We start from the raw sequence: 16,050 nt of genomic DNA, 5'->3' as shown, positions 1-16,050 counted from the left end.
AAAAACTGTAGGACAAGTAGTATTTTAAAAATGTGAAATTTTATGTTTTTGCTTTTGGAAATGGAGATTTTTTTCAAAATCAACAAAAATTGTCCATTCATTTTTTTGTGTCTCTCACACAGGTGGCCGCAGGTCGCGAATGGTACATTCACACCATCTACACCGTGCGCTCCAGGGAGAACGCCGACCGCGGCAAACGTAGCGTGGACTACCTCCGCCACGCGCTGTCCGCCGCCCCAGGGTCCATTCAGACACGTCAGCGCCGCGCTGCCCCTGCCCCCGGCCCCGCCGTGGCCCAGGACATTGGGGCCGACAAAAACCGCGGCACCAACATCCAACACATCGCCTTGGACCGAGCCGACCGTGTGGTGGTTAGCCAGCGCCAGCCTTGGTTTTCCGGCTCGGAGCGCGACCCCGCGCTCGAGCGGCCTCTAGTGGGGAGCTCTGGCAGACAGGACCCCGACGGCACCGCCGTGCCCTTGATCGTTGGCCTGGTGGGCATGATCGTCCTGGCCTGCCTGATCGCCGCAGTCGTCGTGGCGCTGCTGTTGCGGCGCAGAAAGAAGGAAAAGCACCAGTTCCCGCCCTACGCCACCTCGTCGTCTACCGCCTACAACCGAGGCCCCACCCGGTGGGGTGGCTCGGATAGTTCCGAGGTCTAGAGGCGGTCGCCCCCACCGCCACCTATTGACTATGGTTGTCTCTTCCACCACTGTGCCTTCATTTCCCAACTTGCATAGCACTAAAAGCAGTGCAAAAACTAGTGTTGCACCGTTACCATTTTTGGCTCCCGATATGGAGTCCGCCACCAGGCTGTGTGATCCCAGCCGATATTGTACCGATACAGTGTGTTTTGAAAGCATAAACAAAATACATTTTTTCCTCTTTGAGTACTAAATTAGCGCATACTCAAACGCAAAATAATCACCATCAGCATTAGGTCAGAAACTGCTTAACAATCTAGGTGCCTAGCTAAATGCATGAACTCTTAAAAAAAAAATGAATTAAAATGCTCTTAAAGGACATTTACTTTAGGTTTAATGTTATCCAAGTCCAGAGTTGGTGCCATTGTACCACATTAGTTATACATTAGCTTAGCTTATGCCCCAATCACTTATGCTAGCAGAGGAAACAAGTTCGCTAACCTGCCCCCCCTTTCTAAAAAGTCCAATCAGTGCCTTTACACCACATTCGTACATTAGCTTAGCTCATGAGCAACTAACTTATGCCAACACTGGATTCACAAGTTCACTAGCCTGCTTTTCCCCCCAATTTTCCTCCTGCTAATAAAGGTAACATTTTATAGACGCTCATGTCAGTGTTCAGAAAACTTCAAATCCTGGCAAGCATAAGCCTTAACAGTACATTTATCCAACATGAGAGTGCCATTACATCAAATTATTCATTAGCTTAATATGCTAGCAGAGGACACGAGTACGCTAGCCTGCTTTTCCCCATTTTCCCTTCTAATAAAGCTAAGATCTTTATAGAAGCTTATGTCAGTGTTCACAAAACTTAAAATCCCTGCTAGCAGTCGCGTTTAACATGTACATTTATCCACCATTTAAAGTAAATCAGAAAAATGACTGGTAATCAAGACTGATGCTAGTATTACGCCTAGTCAGCGCTATTACACGACATTCGTACATATGTGCATAGCGCGTTAGCTAAACTAATAGCAGAGCATTCAAGTTTGCTAGCCTACTTTTTTCTATCCTTCTAATAAAGCTAACATCTTTATCGACACATGTCTGTGTTCACAAAACAAATCCTGGCGAGTATTCCCGTATAACAGTACATTTATCCATGATTTAAAGTATATGGGAGTGCCATTACACCACATTAGCTTAGCTCACCAGCTAATTACTTATGCTAGCACAGGATACAAGTTCGCAGGGCAGTTTCCCCCTCCCATTTTTTCCTTCTAATAAAGCTAACATCTTTATAGACTCATTTTTCAGTGTTCACAAAACTTCAAATACTTTCTAGCAATACCGTTTAACCTACATTTATGAACCATTTAAAGTATAGGGCCATAGATCAGAATAATATGACTGTTAATCAAGACTGATGCTAGCATTACGTCCAGGGCTGTTGCCAATGTACCACCTTAGAAATATATTAGCTTAGCTCATGTGCTAATCACTTATGCTAGCAGAGGATACAAGTTCGCTAGCCAGCTTTTTCCCAGTTTCCCCTCCTTCTGATAAAGCTAACATCTTCATAAACGCTCATGTCAGTGTTCATAAAACTTTAAACCCTGGCTAGCATGACCGTTTAACATGCTCTTGGAGGACATTTTTTTTAAATGTTTGATTTGGAATGAATCTTAATGCATACATCGGATAAATATGACTGGTAATCAAGAATTAGGTTTGTATTAAGTCAGAGTTGTTGTCATTGTACCAGATTAGTAAGACATTTGCTTAGCTCATGCGCTAATAACTTATGCTAGCAGAGGACAATAATTCGCTAGCCTGCTTTTTCTAGTTTTCAGGCCTTCCAATAAAGCTAATATCATAAAAGACGCTCATGTCATTGTTCACAAAACTTCAACTCCTAGCTAGCATTACCATTTTACATGTACATTTATCCAGTATTTTAAGTATACAGGAGTGCCATTACTCATTATTCATTAGCTTAACTTGTGTGATAATTACGCTAGCAGCGGAAAACATGTTCCCTAGCCTGTTTTTACAGCTCCTTCAAATAAAAATATGACTGTTATATGAGCACATTCAACAATACTTACCAGAATAACGAACGAACAATGAAACAAATGTGCAGTAACTGGTGGCCATCTTGGGAAGGGCGACTGGTCGTTGGAAACAAAATCTCCAATAGTATTTAATGGACAGCATTGGCGTCATTTTTCAGTACTAGCCATTAATGCCGTTTGGGTTCCCTTTCTAGACTAGTATCGGTGCAACACTAACAAAAAATTGAGAATCCAACTGCTAATACGAGGGGGTTCACTGTATATAATGATGAGAATTATGGGGTTAACTCTGACGTTTTTAAACTCAGTGGGGCTGAAAAATAAGTCCCGTTTTACCTGAAAAAAAAAAAAGTTTCGCGCTCTTCTTTTGATCTCATTTTTGTTTGCGAATGCATGAAAGGCAAAACAAACGCTAAGTGTATGTAATCAGCTCAGGCAGCCATTACTTGACATGAATTTTTCTTTTTTTTTTTAAAGGTTGTTATTAATTGACTGTGACTTGGAGTGAATGTTAGTGGAAGATGACTTCATTGAATGCTAATGTGATACATTATATGTTTTGTCACAACACACACTCGCAGTATCAAGGTTTGTAGATATTGTAGCTTTTTTTTTTTTTCAAAAATGGAAAATTCATATTTTTGAATAAAACTGTTCAGATCGTGGTTGAAACCACATGGAAAAGTTTTTTTATGTGTCCGAGTCTAGCGACATAATTGCATTTATGGAGTGTGCAAAGGGATGAGGAGACGTACCACTGCCCATTCACACAGATCCCTAGCCACCGCCATCCCCCAGGCACGCAGGGCTGTCCGCCGGACCATCCGTGCCCCCATTAACCAGCCCACAAGGATGGGATGAGGGGACGTGCCACCGCCCACCACCATCCCCCAGGGACTAAGGGCGGTCGACTGGACAATCCATGCCTCCATTAACCAGCCCATAGGGAAGGGTTGAAGAGATATGCCACCGCCCGCCCACCCAGACCCCCAGCCACCACCATCTCCCTGGGGCCCAGGGCAGTCCCCTGGACCATGCGTGCCCCTATTAACCAGCCCTAAAGGAAGTGATGAGAGGACGTGCCACCGCCCGCCCACCCTGAGCCCCAGCCACTGCTATCCCCCTGGCACCCAGGGCTGTCCGCCGGACCATCCGAGCCCCCATTAACCAGCCTCAGGGAAGGGATGAGGGGACGTGCCACCGCCCATCACCATCCTCCTGGGACTAAGGGCGGTCCACTGGACAATCCGTGCCTCCATTAACCAGCCCTTAGGGAAGGGTTGAGGGGATATGCCACCGTCCGCCCACCCAGACCCCCAGCCACCACCATCTCCCTGGGGCCAAGGGCGGTCCCCTGGACCATCCGTACCTCCTTAACCAGCCCTCAGGGAAGGGATGAGGGGACGTGCAATGGTCCATCATGCTTGGCCCCACCAGCGCCCGCCAACCCGGACCCCCAGCCACCACCATCTCTCTGAGACCCAGGCAGTACCCTGGAAAATCCGTGCCTCCATTAACAAGCCTTTAGGTAAGGGATGAGTGGGCGTACCACCACCCGACCAGCAGGACCCCAAGCCATTGCCATCCTCCTGGCACCCAGGGTGGTCCCATGGACCATCCGTGCCCCCATTAACCAGCCCTTAGGGAAGGATTGAGGGGACGTGCCACCACCCGTCCACCCAGGCCCCCAGCAACCACCATCCCCCTGGGGCCCAAGGCAGTCACCTGGACTATCCGTGCCCCCATTAACCAGCCCTAAAGGAATGGATGAGGGGACATGCCACCGCCCGCCCACCCAGACCCACAGCCATCACCATCCCACATGGGGCCCAGGGTGGTCCCCTGGACCATCCGTGCCCCCATTAACCAGCCCTTAGGGAAGGATTGAGGGGACATGCCACCGTTCGTCCACCCAGGCCCCCAGCAACCACCATCCCCCTGGGGCCTATCCTGGACTATCCGTGCCCCCATTAACCAGCCCTAAAAGAATGGATGAGGGGACGTGCCACCGCCTGCCCACCCAGACCCCCAGCCACCACCATCCCCCTGGGGCCCAGGGTGGTCCCCTAGACAAGGGGTCCCCAACCTTTTTTGCACCACGGACCGGTGTTATTTGGGTCTTTTTTTTCACGGACTGGTGTTCTGAAAAATTTTGCAACCCATCAAAAATTGCAACGGTGCAGTTCTGCGCATGCGCGTAACTTTAAACATGGCCGCAAATGCAGTGATTCCAAAGTAAACACTACAAACTTTCTTTAAAGAAGGAATATTAACTTACGTTTGATCATGGAAGGACATGTAGAAAATGTTCTCAACGTAGAAATGTTCTCCTCAGATACGTTCCTGCCATTTTAGCTGCACACCGCACTCTCACCATTAACAACATTGTCTTGTCATTAAGCATTAAGAAGCCCGCTTCACAAACATACGATGTTGGAAATTGTAGCAAGGTTATCAATGCTCTCATAGCAATGTCAGGATATTCCGGAATGACCGTAATCCAGAAACTTGGGAGAGTTGTTGCCTCAAATGTACATGTAAGGTCGCCGTCATTTGAGATCTCAACAAGCTGATCCTCCTGTTGCACAGACATGCTCGAATCACTCGGTTTATTCACAAACGGGTCACGAATCCACTCCTTCGCAGTTCGTGGGTCTTTGAGGTTGTAGGCTCATCTTCTGGCTGGTCAGGTGCCCTTTTCGCCGTAAAAAATATTTCCAAAGACGTCTGTTTTCCAGTCATCTTCGCTCGTGGGGGGAGGGGGGGTGTAATTATTTCCAGGAACAAATTTGCGCGGCCTAGTAATCAAAACAAGATGTACTGCTAGCAGTCCAACCAATGGATTTCTATGACGACATTCTAATCTATCCTGTAGTATTATATGCAAGGTAGACAGGGATATTCGTGTGTTAGTGTTGTATCGGTCGTGAACGATTCGTTCTTTTTGAACGAATTGTTTGGGTGAACGAGACCGAACTAATCACCTTCTGCACTGATTCGTTCTAGGAAGTTGTGACTTGTTAGCTGCGTGGGAGGGCGAGTGTTATTTTTTTTGTGTCAGAGCGTGTTGGGTGTTGGTTGGTTTGACAAATTATGTCCATCCATCCTTTCATTCATTTTGCAGTGGCCCTGTTTCACTGCACTCTCAAACCCACTTTCTAATAACATGGACCTTCTTCCTACTAGATCCTCCAGTTTATTCGATCGGTCATTCATTCCGAGTTTCATGTGTAGTTCTCTCTTCGGATTTTCACTTACACTGTTCGTCATGTTGAGTCCATGCAAATATTGAAGCCGAAAGTCACAGCATTTGAAAGTTAGGGATAATTTGAATGTTTAGTTCTTTTGGTGTGCCAACGCAACCGTCCTATTACTGCCAAGTTACAATTTCCAAACATCAAACTCCAGTTGCATTTTATTTAAAAAAAGTATTTATTTGAGAAAGCTGTACTCTACTTCACCGGGAGATAAAAAGGTACACTGGAATGTGGGACAACCAACAACATAAATACATTTGAAGTACTATTTAAAAAAAAAAAAAAAATCAGCACAGCTGCAGTGTTTCAGTATATGACAACAAGGCAGACATTTTTTAGAACCTACAAATACAAAGTCTATTTTGGAACTTTGACACCGTTGACAAAATGCGCACAAACGCTAGAGTTGTTACTGTGTTTGCGGCTCGGCTTACGGCGGCTTGTCAGCGACGTCCGCTTCACAACTTGAGCTTTTTCCGACGCCCGCGACCGTCCGCGGTTCCTTCCGGCTTTCGTTTCTGGGCCTGAATGGTAGAGGGAGAAGCAAGACACCACAGCACGTCAACCACAGTTAACCCTTTACTGGGCAAGTGACTATTTCGGGTAATTAAAACATAATAATGAAAAAAAAAAAAAACGTGGCATCTACCATATTTTCTGCACTATAAGGCGCACCACATAAAAAAGGTGCATAGAATAGACGTAGCGTCTATTCAGTACAGTAGAGGCTGGGGTTACGTTATGCATCCATTAGATACAACTGTCTGAGTTTCTGTGAGACCTGTTGTGGCTCAATATTGCATACCTGTCACCATTAGGCCGTTGGCAATCTTACAAATAGAGACGTATGCCCTTACAAATTGGTGAGTAATCTTACAACGTTGTATACAGTGGGGCAAATAAGTATTTAGTCAACCACTAATTGTACAGTTTTCCCACTTGAAAATATTAGAGAGGCCTGTAATTGTTAACATGGGTAAACCTCAATCATAAGAGACAGAAAATCAGTTTGATTTTTAAAGAATTTATTTGCTAATCATGGTGGGAAATAGGTATTTGGTCAATACCAAAAGTTCATCTCAATACTTTGTTATGTACCCTTTGTTGGCAATAACGGAGGCCAAACGTTTTCTGTAACTCTTCACAAGCTTTTCACACAATGTCGCTGGTATTTTGGCCCATTCCTCCATGCAGATCTCCTCTAGAGCAGTGATGTTTTGGAGCTGTCGTTGGGCAACACGGACTTTCAACTCCCTCCGCAGATTTTCTATGGGGTTGAGATCTGGAGACTGGCTAGGCCACTCCAGGACCTTGAAATGCTTCTTACGAAGCCACTCCTTTGTTGCCCTGGCAGTGTGTTTGGGATCATTGTCATGCTGAAACACCCAGCCACGTCTCATCTTTAACCCTATATTGCCAAACGTATCACATTTGATACACCTAAAATGTCATGATTTTGAGACTAATTCAGAATTTTATTTTTGAAAAAAAAAAAATGATGGCGGCAAGTCAACACATGCATCTGCAGGTTCCGTGAAAAAAACAAACAGGATTTAGCTAGGGTTATTATAGATATCTGAGCGCTTATTACACATATTCATTTTGACTTTTCACAAATTTGAAAAAAAGGTTTCATTAGGACCTTATTTTTCAAATTTTGGGATTCTCTGATAATTGCTTCATATTGCTGGCATTAAAGGGTTTGCCCTTGCTCAAAATCTCCCGATACATGGCTCCAGTCATTCTTTCCTTTAAACAGATCAGTCGTCCTGGTCCCTTTGCAGAAAAACAGCCCCAAAGCATGATGTTTCCACCCCCATGCTTCACAGTGGGTATGGTATTCTTCGGGTGCAATTCAGTATTCTTTCTCGTCCGAACAAGAGAACCTGTGTTTCGACCAAAAAGTTCTGTTTTGGTTTCATCTGACCATAACACATTCTCCCAGCCTCTTCTGGATCATACAAATGCTCTCTAGCGAACCGCAGACGGGCCTGGACGTGTACTGGCTTCAGCAAGGGGACACATCTGACAGTGCAGGATTTGGGTCCCTGGCGGCGCATCGTGTTACTGATAGTAGCCTTTGTTACTTTGGTCCCAGCTCTCTGTAGGTCATTCACAAGGTCCCCCCGTGTGGTTCTGGGATTTCTGCTCACCATTCTTGTTATCATTTTGACGCCATGGTGTGATATCTTGCCTGGAGCCCCAGATCGAGGAAGATTATCAGTGGTCTTGTATGTCTTCCATTTTCTAATAATTGCTCCCACAGTTGATTTCTTTACACCAAGCGTTTTACCTGTCGCAGATTCAGTCTTCCCAGCCTGGTGCAGGTCTACAATTTTGTCTCTGGTGTCCTTCAACAGCTCTTTGGTCTTGGCCATAGTGGAGTTTGGAGTGTGACTGACTGAGGTTGTGGAAAGGTGTCTTTCATACCGATAATGAGTTACAACAGGTGCCATTAATACAGTTAACGAGTAGAGCCTCGTTAGAAGTTTGCCCCACTGTATAACTGTTTGCTCTTTAAATGCCATTGACTTGGAGAATTTTCCTCCCTGTCTAAATGGATGTAGTGCCGCCAATGTCTGCCAATGAGTGACTGCCGCGACTTACCGAACCAGTCTTCGGTCCCCTCTTCTTCTTCTCCGCCTTCTCCCGCTCCTCCAGCTCCATGTTTTCCCTCTCAATGAGCGTAATGAGTGTGTTGCAGCGCCTCTGTAGCTCCTGTGCACAAACCACCATCTCAACAACTCTTATTTTGTCGGCCGGTCGACAGTTCGGGCTCACCATGGCCGTCCTGGACTTGAGGAACCAGTCGAAGCGGAACTGCGGCGAGTTGCGGATGCACTGGCGCAGCTCGTCGTAGACGCTCTCCTTGTCGAAGCCCAGCTTGTGCAGCATGCAGATGAGGAAGCGGTCCTCTTCCTCCGTGTAGTTCTTGCCCTTGTTGGTACCGTAGGAGATGCGAAGCTGGTGGAAGGGCGCCTTGTAGCGGCCGATCTGTTTTTTTTTTTGTTTTTGTTTTTTTAAATTCAATAAAATGCAATAAGAAACACAATATTTGTGATTTTGAGGCTCAAAAACATGGAAGCAGACTTACCTTAGAGTCCAATGCCTTTTTGATGCTAATCCTCCTCTGGATCCTGGTCTCGCCTCGCTCAATTTGAGCCATGATCTTCTCGATGTCTTGCAGTTCGTTGCAACGTTCCCAGAACACGGCTGAAGAAGACATCGAAACTTCACCGTATGAAGCAGGTTGGTGGTTAGGTGTTTTTAGAGGAAGCGGACTTTACCGGAATACTCGATGACTTCCTCTGGCGTTTTCCCTTCCACTTCTCTGGCGATGTTTTCGATGTCGTCGCGTCCCCACTTCTCGTTGGCTTTGATGAACTGGTTGAAGTCACGCTTGTTCCAAATGGTGAACCCCTGCGAATGAAACGCACACAATTACTAGAAAATACAATTTCTGGAGAAATTGCAATCGTAGCTTTGCTGTGATGGTTGGTACATCAGGTCGCTTCCTGTTGATTTTGAGGCATTTCAAATGTCGCTTCCTTTAGATACCGGGTCACTTCGGTTGGAAATCAATTAGGAATGATTGAGTTTTTATGCTGTTGTAATGAATTGCTAATAGCGCCATTAGAAATCATTGGGAAATTTTGGTCACTAGAAATGAATGTACGTTTTTAGCAAATTTTGGCCAAACCATACTATATTTATGTCTAAGCTTTTGCATCGCATGCAAAGCTACCGTCAACGAACTCAAGAACATGCAGCCGTGGCGCAGTTGTCCTGGGACTGAAGGGTCAGCAGTTCGAGTCCCGGCTACGACTGCCCACTGTTGAAGTGCCCTTGGGCAAGTCACTGAACCCTAATTTGCCCCCAATGGGTCGGCAGCACCTTGTGTGGCAGCAGCATGAATGTGTGTGTGAAAGTGTAAATGTGTACTAATGTAAAGCACTTTGGCCATAGTAAACATGTAGATAAAAATGCGCTATATACCGTAATTTCCCCAATATAAGGCGCACCCGTGTATAACGCGCACCCCAAATTTACTTGTAAAATCTAGGGGAAATTATTGTACCCGTGTATAACGCGCAGCCTAAATTTAGCACCAATAAATAGAAGAATACAAGAAAACAGAGCTCGTGCACAGATACAGAAATGTCATTTTACTGATTGGTGAAACACAGCACAAGCATAGCACATTGATAGTTTAAAACATTACCATAAACTGACAATATGTACGGTAATAATATGATCTGACAACTTCTTCAACTTACCAGAATCCAGGAGAAAACAAAACAGATGTGACTTTTCTTTTAACTCATTTGCTCCCAGAAACATATAAATACGTTCTATTTTTAAATGCTTCACTGTCCCAAAAACGTATTTATACGTCTTTTGAGTTTTTTTTTTTTTTTTTTTTAATAAGCATATATAGCTTCCCCTGTATCTGAGAAACAAAGAACAACGCTCCAAACCCATTTTAAAGCAATAAAACTGGCCACTGGAGGGCGCATTTTGTAAGACCAGGCAACCCGATTCAACAGCAGTGAATGGCCGGGCAGCATGGTCGGAGCGCTGGCGGCATGATGCCAGGCGGCGCTCCAACCAAACAAAACAACCGAGAGGACGCCTGAGAGGCCAGGCGCTGGACGGCTGAGCAAAACGAGTGAGACCCCCAGTGCAGTGGCTCGCCGAGTAGACCCCGCAAAAACGCAAAAATAATCCATCTTTGTGAGACAGACAACGATGAGGGAAAAGTTTACTCGGCTGACGTGGCGACAACGGCGTCATCTCAGCAACAAACCGTCATCTTTCAGTAGTCATGTGTGAATAAATTGTTGCTTTGCTATCAAAAGCTCTATTTGTCTAGTTGTTCGTGGTATTTTGTAAAAGGAAAGCCTTATTCAGATGCTTGGAATGTAACTAACGCAAAAAATAGCTTCGTTAAAGTCAGTTGTGTTTAAAATGTATGCGTTTACAAAAAGCTCAGTTTTTTTCATCAGAAATTGGAAAATTGCTCAAACTAAGCTATTTTCTAATGCTGATTTCTAAAAAATTAAAAAAGATATGACCTTTTTTCTGCTGAAAGAAGAGAGTCTCATCTTTCTTTTGGTGGGTTCCATGTTTATATAGCAATAGAACAGAATTTTCTGTGGGCCTTGCAAAATCAGTCAAAATCCAGAAAAAACGGCCGGAAACGAAGGGCCTTGCTCTGGTGAAAATGGCTGGGAGTGAATGAGTTAAAGGCTGCTGTATAACTTGCTCGTTTCATCATGATGAATAAATGTTTCTTCCATGGATTGATACGGTAAAATAAAAGTGATTTAGGTCGGAAATCAGAAGAGCCCATCGCTGTTGACTAGAATGTAACAATAAAAATATAGCATATAAAAATTAGGGCTGTCCCAAACGACTAATTTTCTCCCGATTAGTCAGCCGACTATTTTTACGATTAGTCGACTAATCTAATAATTTTTAAAAAAATATATATATATGTATATATATATATTTTTTTGTTTGTTTACTAATTTAGCAATGAAATTTTTGTTGACGCTCATCAATTCACAAAAAAACATACTGGAACACTTAAATTATTTATTAAAGTACAAGTAAACACGTAAATAACAATAATAAATCACAAATAAACAATGAGTTCAAATGCTGATAGAATTAACTAGTGTAGCATCCCGATTGAAAAGATGGTCTCTTAAACTGATGGTTTACAACTTTTATTCCATCCTTGATGTAATCACACTGTAAGAGCTACGGTGCACACAAATAAAACAACACAATTAGAAATTAACGAAAACTTTTCACCTTTTTCCTTTTAAACCTTATTTGTATATCAATGAATTGCCTATATGAATTGCCTTTACCTTAATTTATTACCTTATCATTGACAATCTCTCCCTTGAGTGCAATCACTGTATATACTGTATATATTTATGACCTTTTAACCTTATATAATTTTCTATACCATAACATGAAATAAACCTTTCAGTTAGCATTAAGAACAATACTAATAGCACTTATAGGCCCAATGTCAATGAAACATTATTATTTAGTAAGGCGACAGCACCCTCTGGTGTACAAAAAATGAAGAAAAAAAAATTACAAACGGTGACGGCGCTTGAGGTGTTTATTCACGGCAGACGTGCAGCCAACCTTGGCATTGAAGAGACAGGACAGAAGAGTGTACCCTCCTTTGTTTCTTTGAAAGAAGTCAATGTTTTGGACACTCTGGTGCGCTTTTTTGGCTTTGTGCCGCTTTCCCCGATTGCATACAGAGCATCCGACATTCTGAACTTTCCGCGCATATATTTTTTTTAACCCTTCATTAACCGTCGACGGGATGTTGTGCTCGTCGACGGATTTACGTCATCGATGACGTCGACTATGTCGACTAGTCGGGACAGCTCTAATAAAAATATATAGGAACTATTGTTATTTGGATTTGAGTTTTGTTGAGGGAACAGCCGGAAAGATAGTTATATTCCGCGGGTTGCATGTGAGACAGACATTGCTACCGTATTTCGTTGCAGCCTAAATGTCAATCAAGCAACGCAGATTAGCTCCGTTGTTTGATACTCCGCCTCCGACTCCTTCCCTAGCTCGCCACGACCAAAACAAAATGGTGATATTCGGGAAATTACGGTAAGTATTGTCCATTTACCAGCGATTTGGAATGACGGACAACACATGTTGTCTTGAACTGTACCTGCTGCAGAAGATTTTCCTTCTCCTCCAGCTCCTCTTCTGTCAAAGCTTCAGCCTCGTCGATCTTGCTTTGCTCCTCCTTCTGGACTTGAGCAGAGTTGGGCATTTCCGGATTGCGCGGCACCTAAACGGACATGCGCAGGTGTTTAAAAACGCCACTGTCAGGGAACGAAAGTCAGGCAAGTGATGAGGTGGGACTTTGCGATAGCTCCATTCACAGCAGAAGGATGACAAGAGCTTATTTTTTTGTTTATTACTTGTATTGTAGAATAGAGCGTCGTCATCGTAAGCCTTGTATTGCAGATCGTAATGTATCGTGCTCTACCCCGAAGTTGGGACCTCTAGGTCTTACAGTACAAAAGAACCTTACATCAACCTTGCTGGAATTCTGTCCTGTCTATATGCGCCTGTTGTAACCGTTCTCAATGGCAGGTAACCTGAAACTAGTGCTGTAACGATTAAATCAAGTAATTTATTGCGAAAATTACAGTAATTTGATTAGAAAAAGGCTTCAATTTAATTTTGCTGCTTCGATGATTCATTTAATTAGTGACGTTGTTATGGTTTGTTTTGAAAGTGTTGCCTTTAGTTTTATTGTTTGGGTGGGATACACTGCTCTCTAATGGCTACAGTGAATCAATTAGTTCGAATAATTGGGTAATCTGATTACGGACATTAATTCATTGCTGAATAAATATTGGGATATGTAAAAATAAATAAGTGCTAATGCTTGCAATAATATTCATTTTGGCTCGCTAACATTACTCTCAAAAGAAAACTAAATGCAAATACAGAATACCATTCCTGAGTGTTTCTTCCAACTGCAGAATTGGACTTTCATTTCACAAGAGCAAAAAATACATTTAAAACTTAATTAAAATACAACAAAAGAACAATTGGCTAACTTGCATAGCTAAAGTCTGCTAGGTAGTTGCTATAAAATGCAAATTTTTTTTTTTTTTTTTTTTTTTTTAACAATTCTCTACAAATCATTCAAACACAAATTCCCACAAGAAAACTGCTAAATATATCTAAACTAAATTACAAATTCATAAAGAAACATTAGCTCAAATGTACTTTATGTTGGTCTTAACAGGGAGCATCTGGATTTAGATATGTTAGACGATTTATGTCATATTCACTGTTGCCTTTAAAGTGTAGCCACCTAAAGCATTAAAACTAAATACAACACTTTCAAAACAAACTATAACAACGTCACTAATTACATGAATCATCGAAGCACCAAAATTAAATTGAAGCTTTTTTCTAACCAAATTACTGTAATTTTCGCACTATAAGCCGTCATCCACCATATTTGGCACAAAAACGGCATGTGTTCATTGATAAGCTGCACTGGACTGTAAGCTGCAGCTGTTCTCACTGCATTATGGGAACTTCAAACCAAAAGATGTTAGCCGGTAACACTAATTCACAGCGGCATCATAGAATTGTCATAAAACCAAATGAAACACCATGGACCAATTGGCTGCAAAGCTTCATTGCTTCAAGAAGCTTCATTTGGCCATCACTGCTCCCTTGGAGGAGACAGTCAACCTCTGTTGCCACCTGCTGTTAACATTGTTGTTGTCCAACATGCTTCCTAGCATGCATTGCAGCGCTATAGATGTAAATAATCAAAATTAATGTTCGATGCTAGTTATTTCTTCAGCTACTGTTCCAGTTGTTTCATTAACTAGCATGCTAGTTATGCTATTTAGTAACACCATATTTGTCAGTGGCGCCATTAACCTGTCTTTAGACAGTCATAATTATGACATGACACTGTCATGAGCATTAATGAATGCTTATAACAGATGTCATTAAGTTATCCGGCAAATTATCTTGCTTTTTAATGGATGCAAAAGATCCAACCGGGACATATATAGAGTTAGGAACATAATTTGCCGGATGACACTTAATGCCATCTGTTATAAGTAGGGTTGTTCCGATCATTATTTTTGCTCCCGATCCGATCGTTTTAGTTTGAGTATCTGCCGATCCCGATATTTTTCGATCGCTTTTTTTTTGTGCTCCCGATTCAATTCCAATCATTCCCGATAATTTTTCCCGATCATATACATTTTGGCAATGCATTAAGAAAAAAATGAATAAAACTCCGACGAATATATACATTCAACATACAGTACATAAGTACTGTATTTGTTTATTATGACAATAAATCCTCAAGATGGCATTTACATTATTAACATTCTTTCTGTGAGAGGGATCCATGGATAGAAAGAATTGTAATTCTTAAAGGATAAATGTGACTTTGTATATTGTGACTAATTATTGCCGTCTAGTGTATTTGTTAAGCTTTCAGTAAATGATACTGTAGCTATTTAACTGTTCTGCCCAAATGCATGATGGGAAGTGCAACCATGACTGTGCGTAGTGGCACCAATTGATATATCTTCTCTGCGTTGGGAATAACCAGAGGGTGTTAAGAAAAAGATCAACTACTATCTTGCTTCCCCACATTGCTTCCTACGATATTTCTAATTGTTGAGAGAGCAATTGTAAGGCTTTAGCCAATTAAAAAAAGGCTCCAAAGGTTGCCAAAATTCACTCTACTCATTTTACGCTGCCTTTTAGCTCTATATTTAGGTAAAACGGCACCATTATACATTGAATGCGACAATGTGTGAGTAGGTTGTGCAGCGCATGCGTTAATTGCGTTAAATATTTTAACATGATTAATTTTAAAAAATGTAATTACCGCGGTTAACGCGATAAATTTGATAGCCCTACTTTAAGTCAAAACTAAAGACTCTGGATGATGTCTGTAACGTTAAATACAATTAGAAAACGATTTAATTAAAATATATACAGTATATATATATTAGGGCTGTCAAACGATTAAAATTTTTAATCGCGTTAATTACAGCTTAAAAAGTAATCGTAATTAATCGCAATTCAAACCATTTATAAAATATGCCATATTTTTCTGTAAATTATTTTTGGAATGGAAAGACAAGACAAGATGGATATATACATTCAACATACGGTACATAAGGACTGTATTTGTTTATTATAAAAATAAATCAACAAGACGGCATTGACATTATTAACATTCTGTTAAAGCGATCCATGGATAGAAAGACTTGTAGTTCTTAAAAGATAATTTTAGTACAATTTATAGAAATTTTATATTAAAACCCCTCTTAATGTTTTCGTTTTAATGAAATTTGTAAAATTTTCAATAAAAAAATAAACTAGTAGCCCGCCATTGTTGATGTCAATAATTACTTACACAATGCTCATCGGTGGCTGAAGCCTATAAAATCAGTCGCACCCAAGCGCCAGCAGAGGGCGGCAAAACTCCATAAAACACAATTAACAAGTGGTGTTTCA

At 42.2% G+C, this 16,050-nt stretch overlaps 2 protein-coding genes across 2 annotated transcripts in view; one reads left to right on the top strand and one right to left on the bottom strand.

Moving 5' to 3' along the window:
• Positions 1-3,218, top strand: part of frem3 (Fras1 related extracellular matrix 3) — a 65,497-nt gene extending 62,279 nt beyond the window's left edge. Inside the window, exon 24 of the mRNA XM_057842447.1 lies at positions 123-3,218. Coding sequence (XP_057698430.1) covers positions 123-662 — 540 coding nt within the window. The 3' untranslated portion in view covers positions 663-3,218. The remainder of the gene's footprint in view (positions 1-122) is intronic.
• A 3,024-nt stretch (positions 3,219-6,242) lies between these two features.
• Positions 6,243-16,050, bottom strand: part of smarca5 (SWI/SNF related, matrix associated, actin dependent regulator of chromatin, subfamily a, member 5) — a 29,748-nt gene continuing 19,940 nt past the window's right edge. The window contains exons 19-24 of the mRNA XM_057844587.1: positions 12,698-12,820; positions 9,264-9,396; positions 9,071-9,189; positions 8,758-8,970; positions 8,584-8,694; positions 6,243-6,500 (exon numbers count right to left, since the gene is read on the bottom strand). Of these exons, the coding sequence (XP_057700570.1) occupies positions 6,435-6,500; positions 8,584-8,694; positions 8,758-8,970; positions 9,071-9,189; positions 9,264-9,396; positions 12,698-12,820 (765 nt within the window). The 3' untranslated portion in view covers positions 6,243-6,434. The remainder of the gene's footprint in view (positions 6,501-8,583; positions 8,695-8,757; positions 8,971-9,070; positions 9,190-9,263; positions 9,397-12,697; positions 12,821-16,050) is intronic.

Source organism: Corythoichthys intestinalis, chromosome 8, assembly GCF_030265065.1.
Source record: "Corythoichthys intestinalis isolate RoL2023-P3 chromosome 8, ASM3026506v1, whole genome shotgun sequence".
NCBI classification, from domain to species: domain Eukaryota; kingdom Metazoa; phylum Chordata; class Actinopteri; order Syngnathiformes; family Syngnathidae; genus Corythoichthys; species Corythoichthys intestinalis.
The sequence above is the reverse complement of the archived record's forward strand: the minus strand, read 5'-3'. Positions and strand labels throughout refer to the sequence as shown.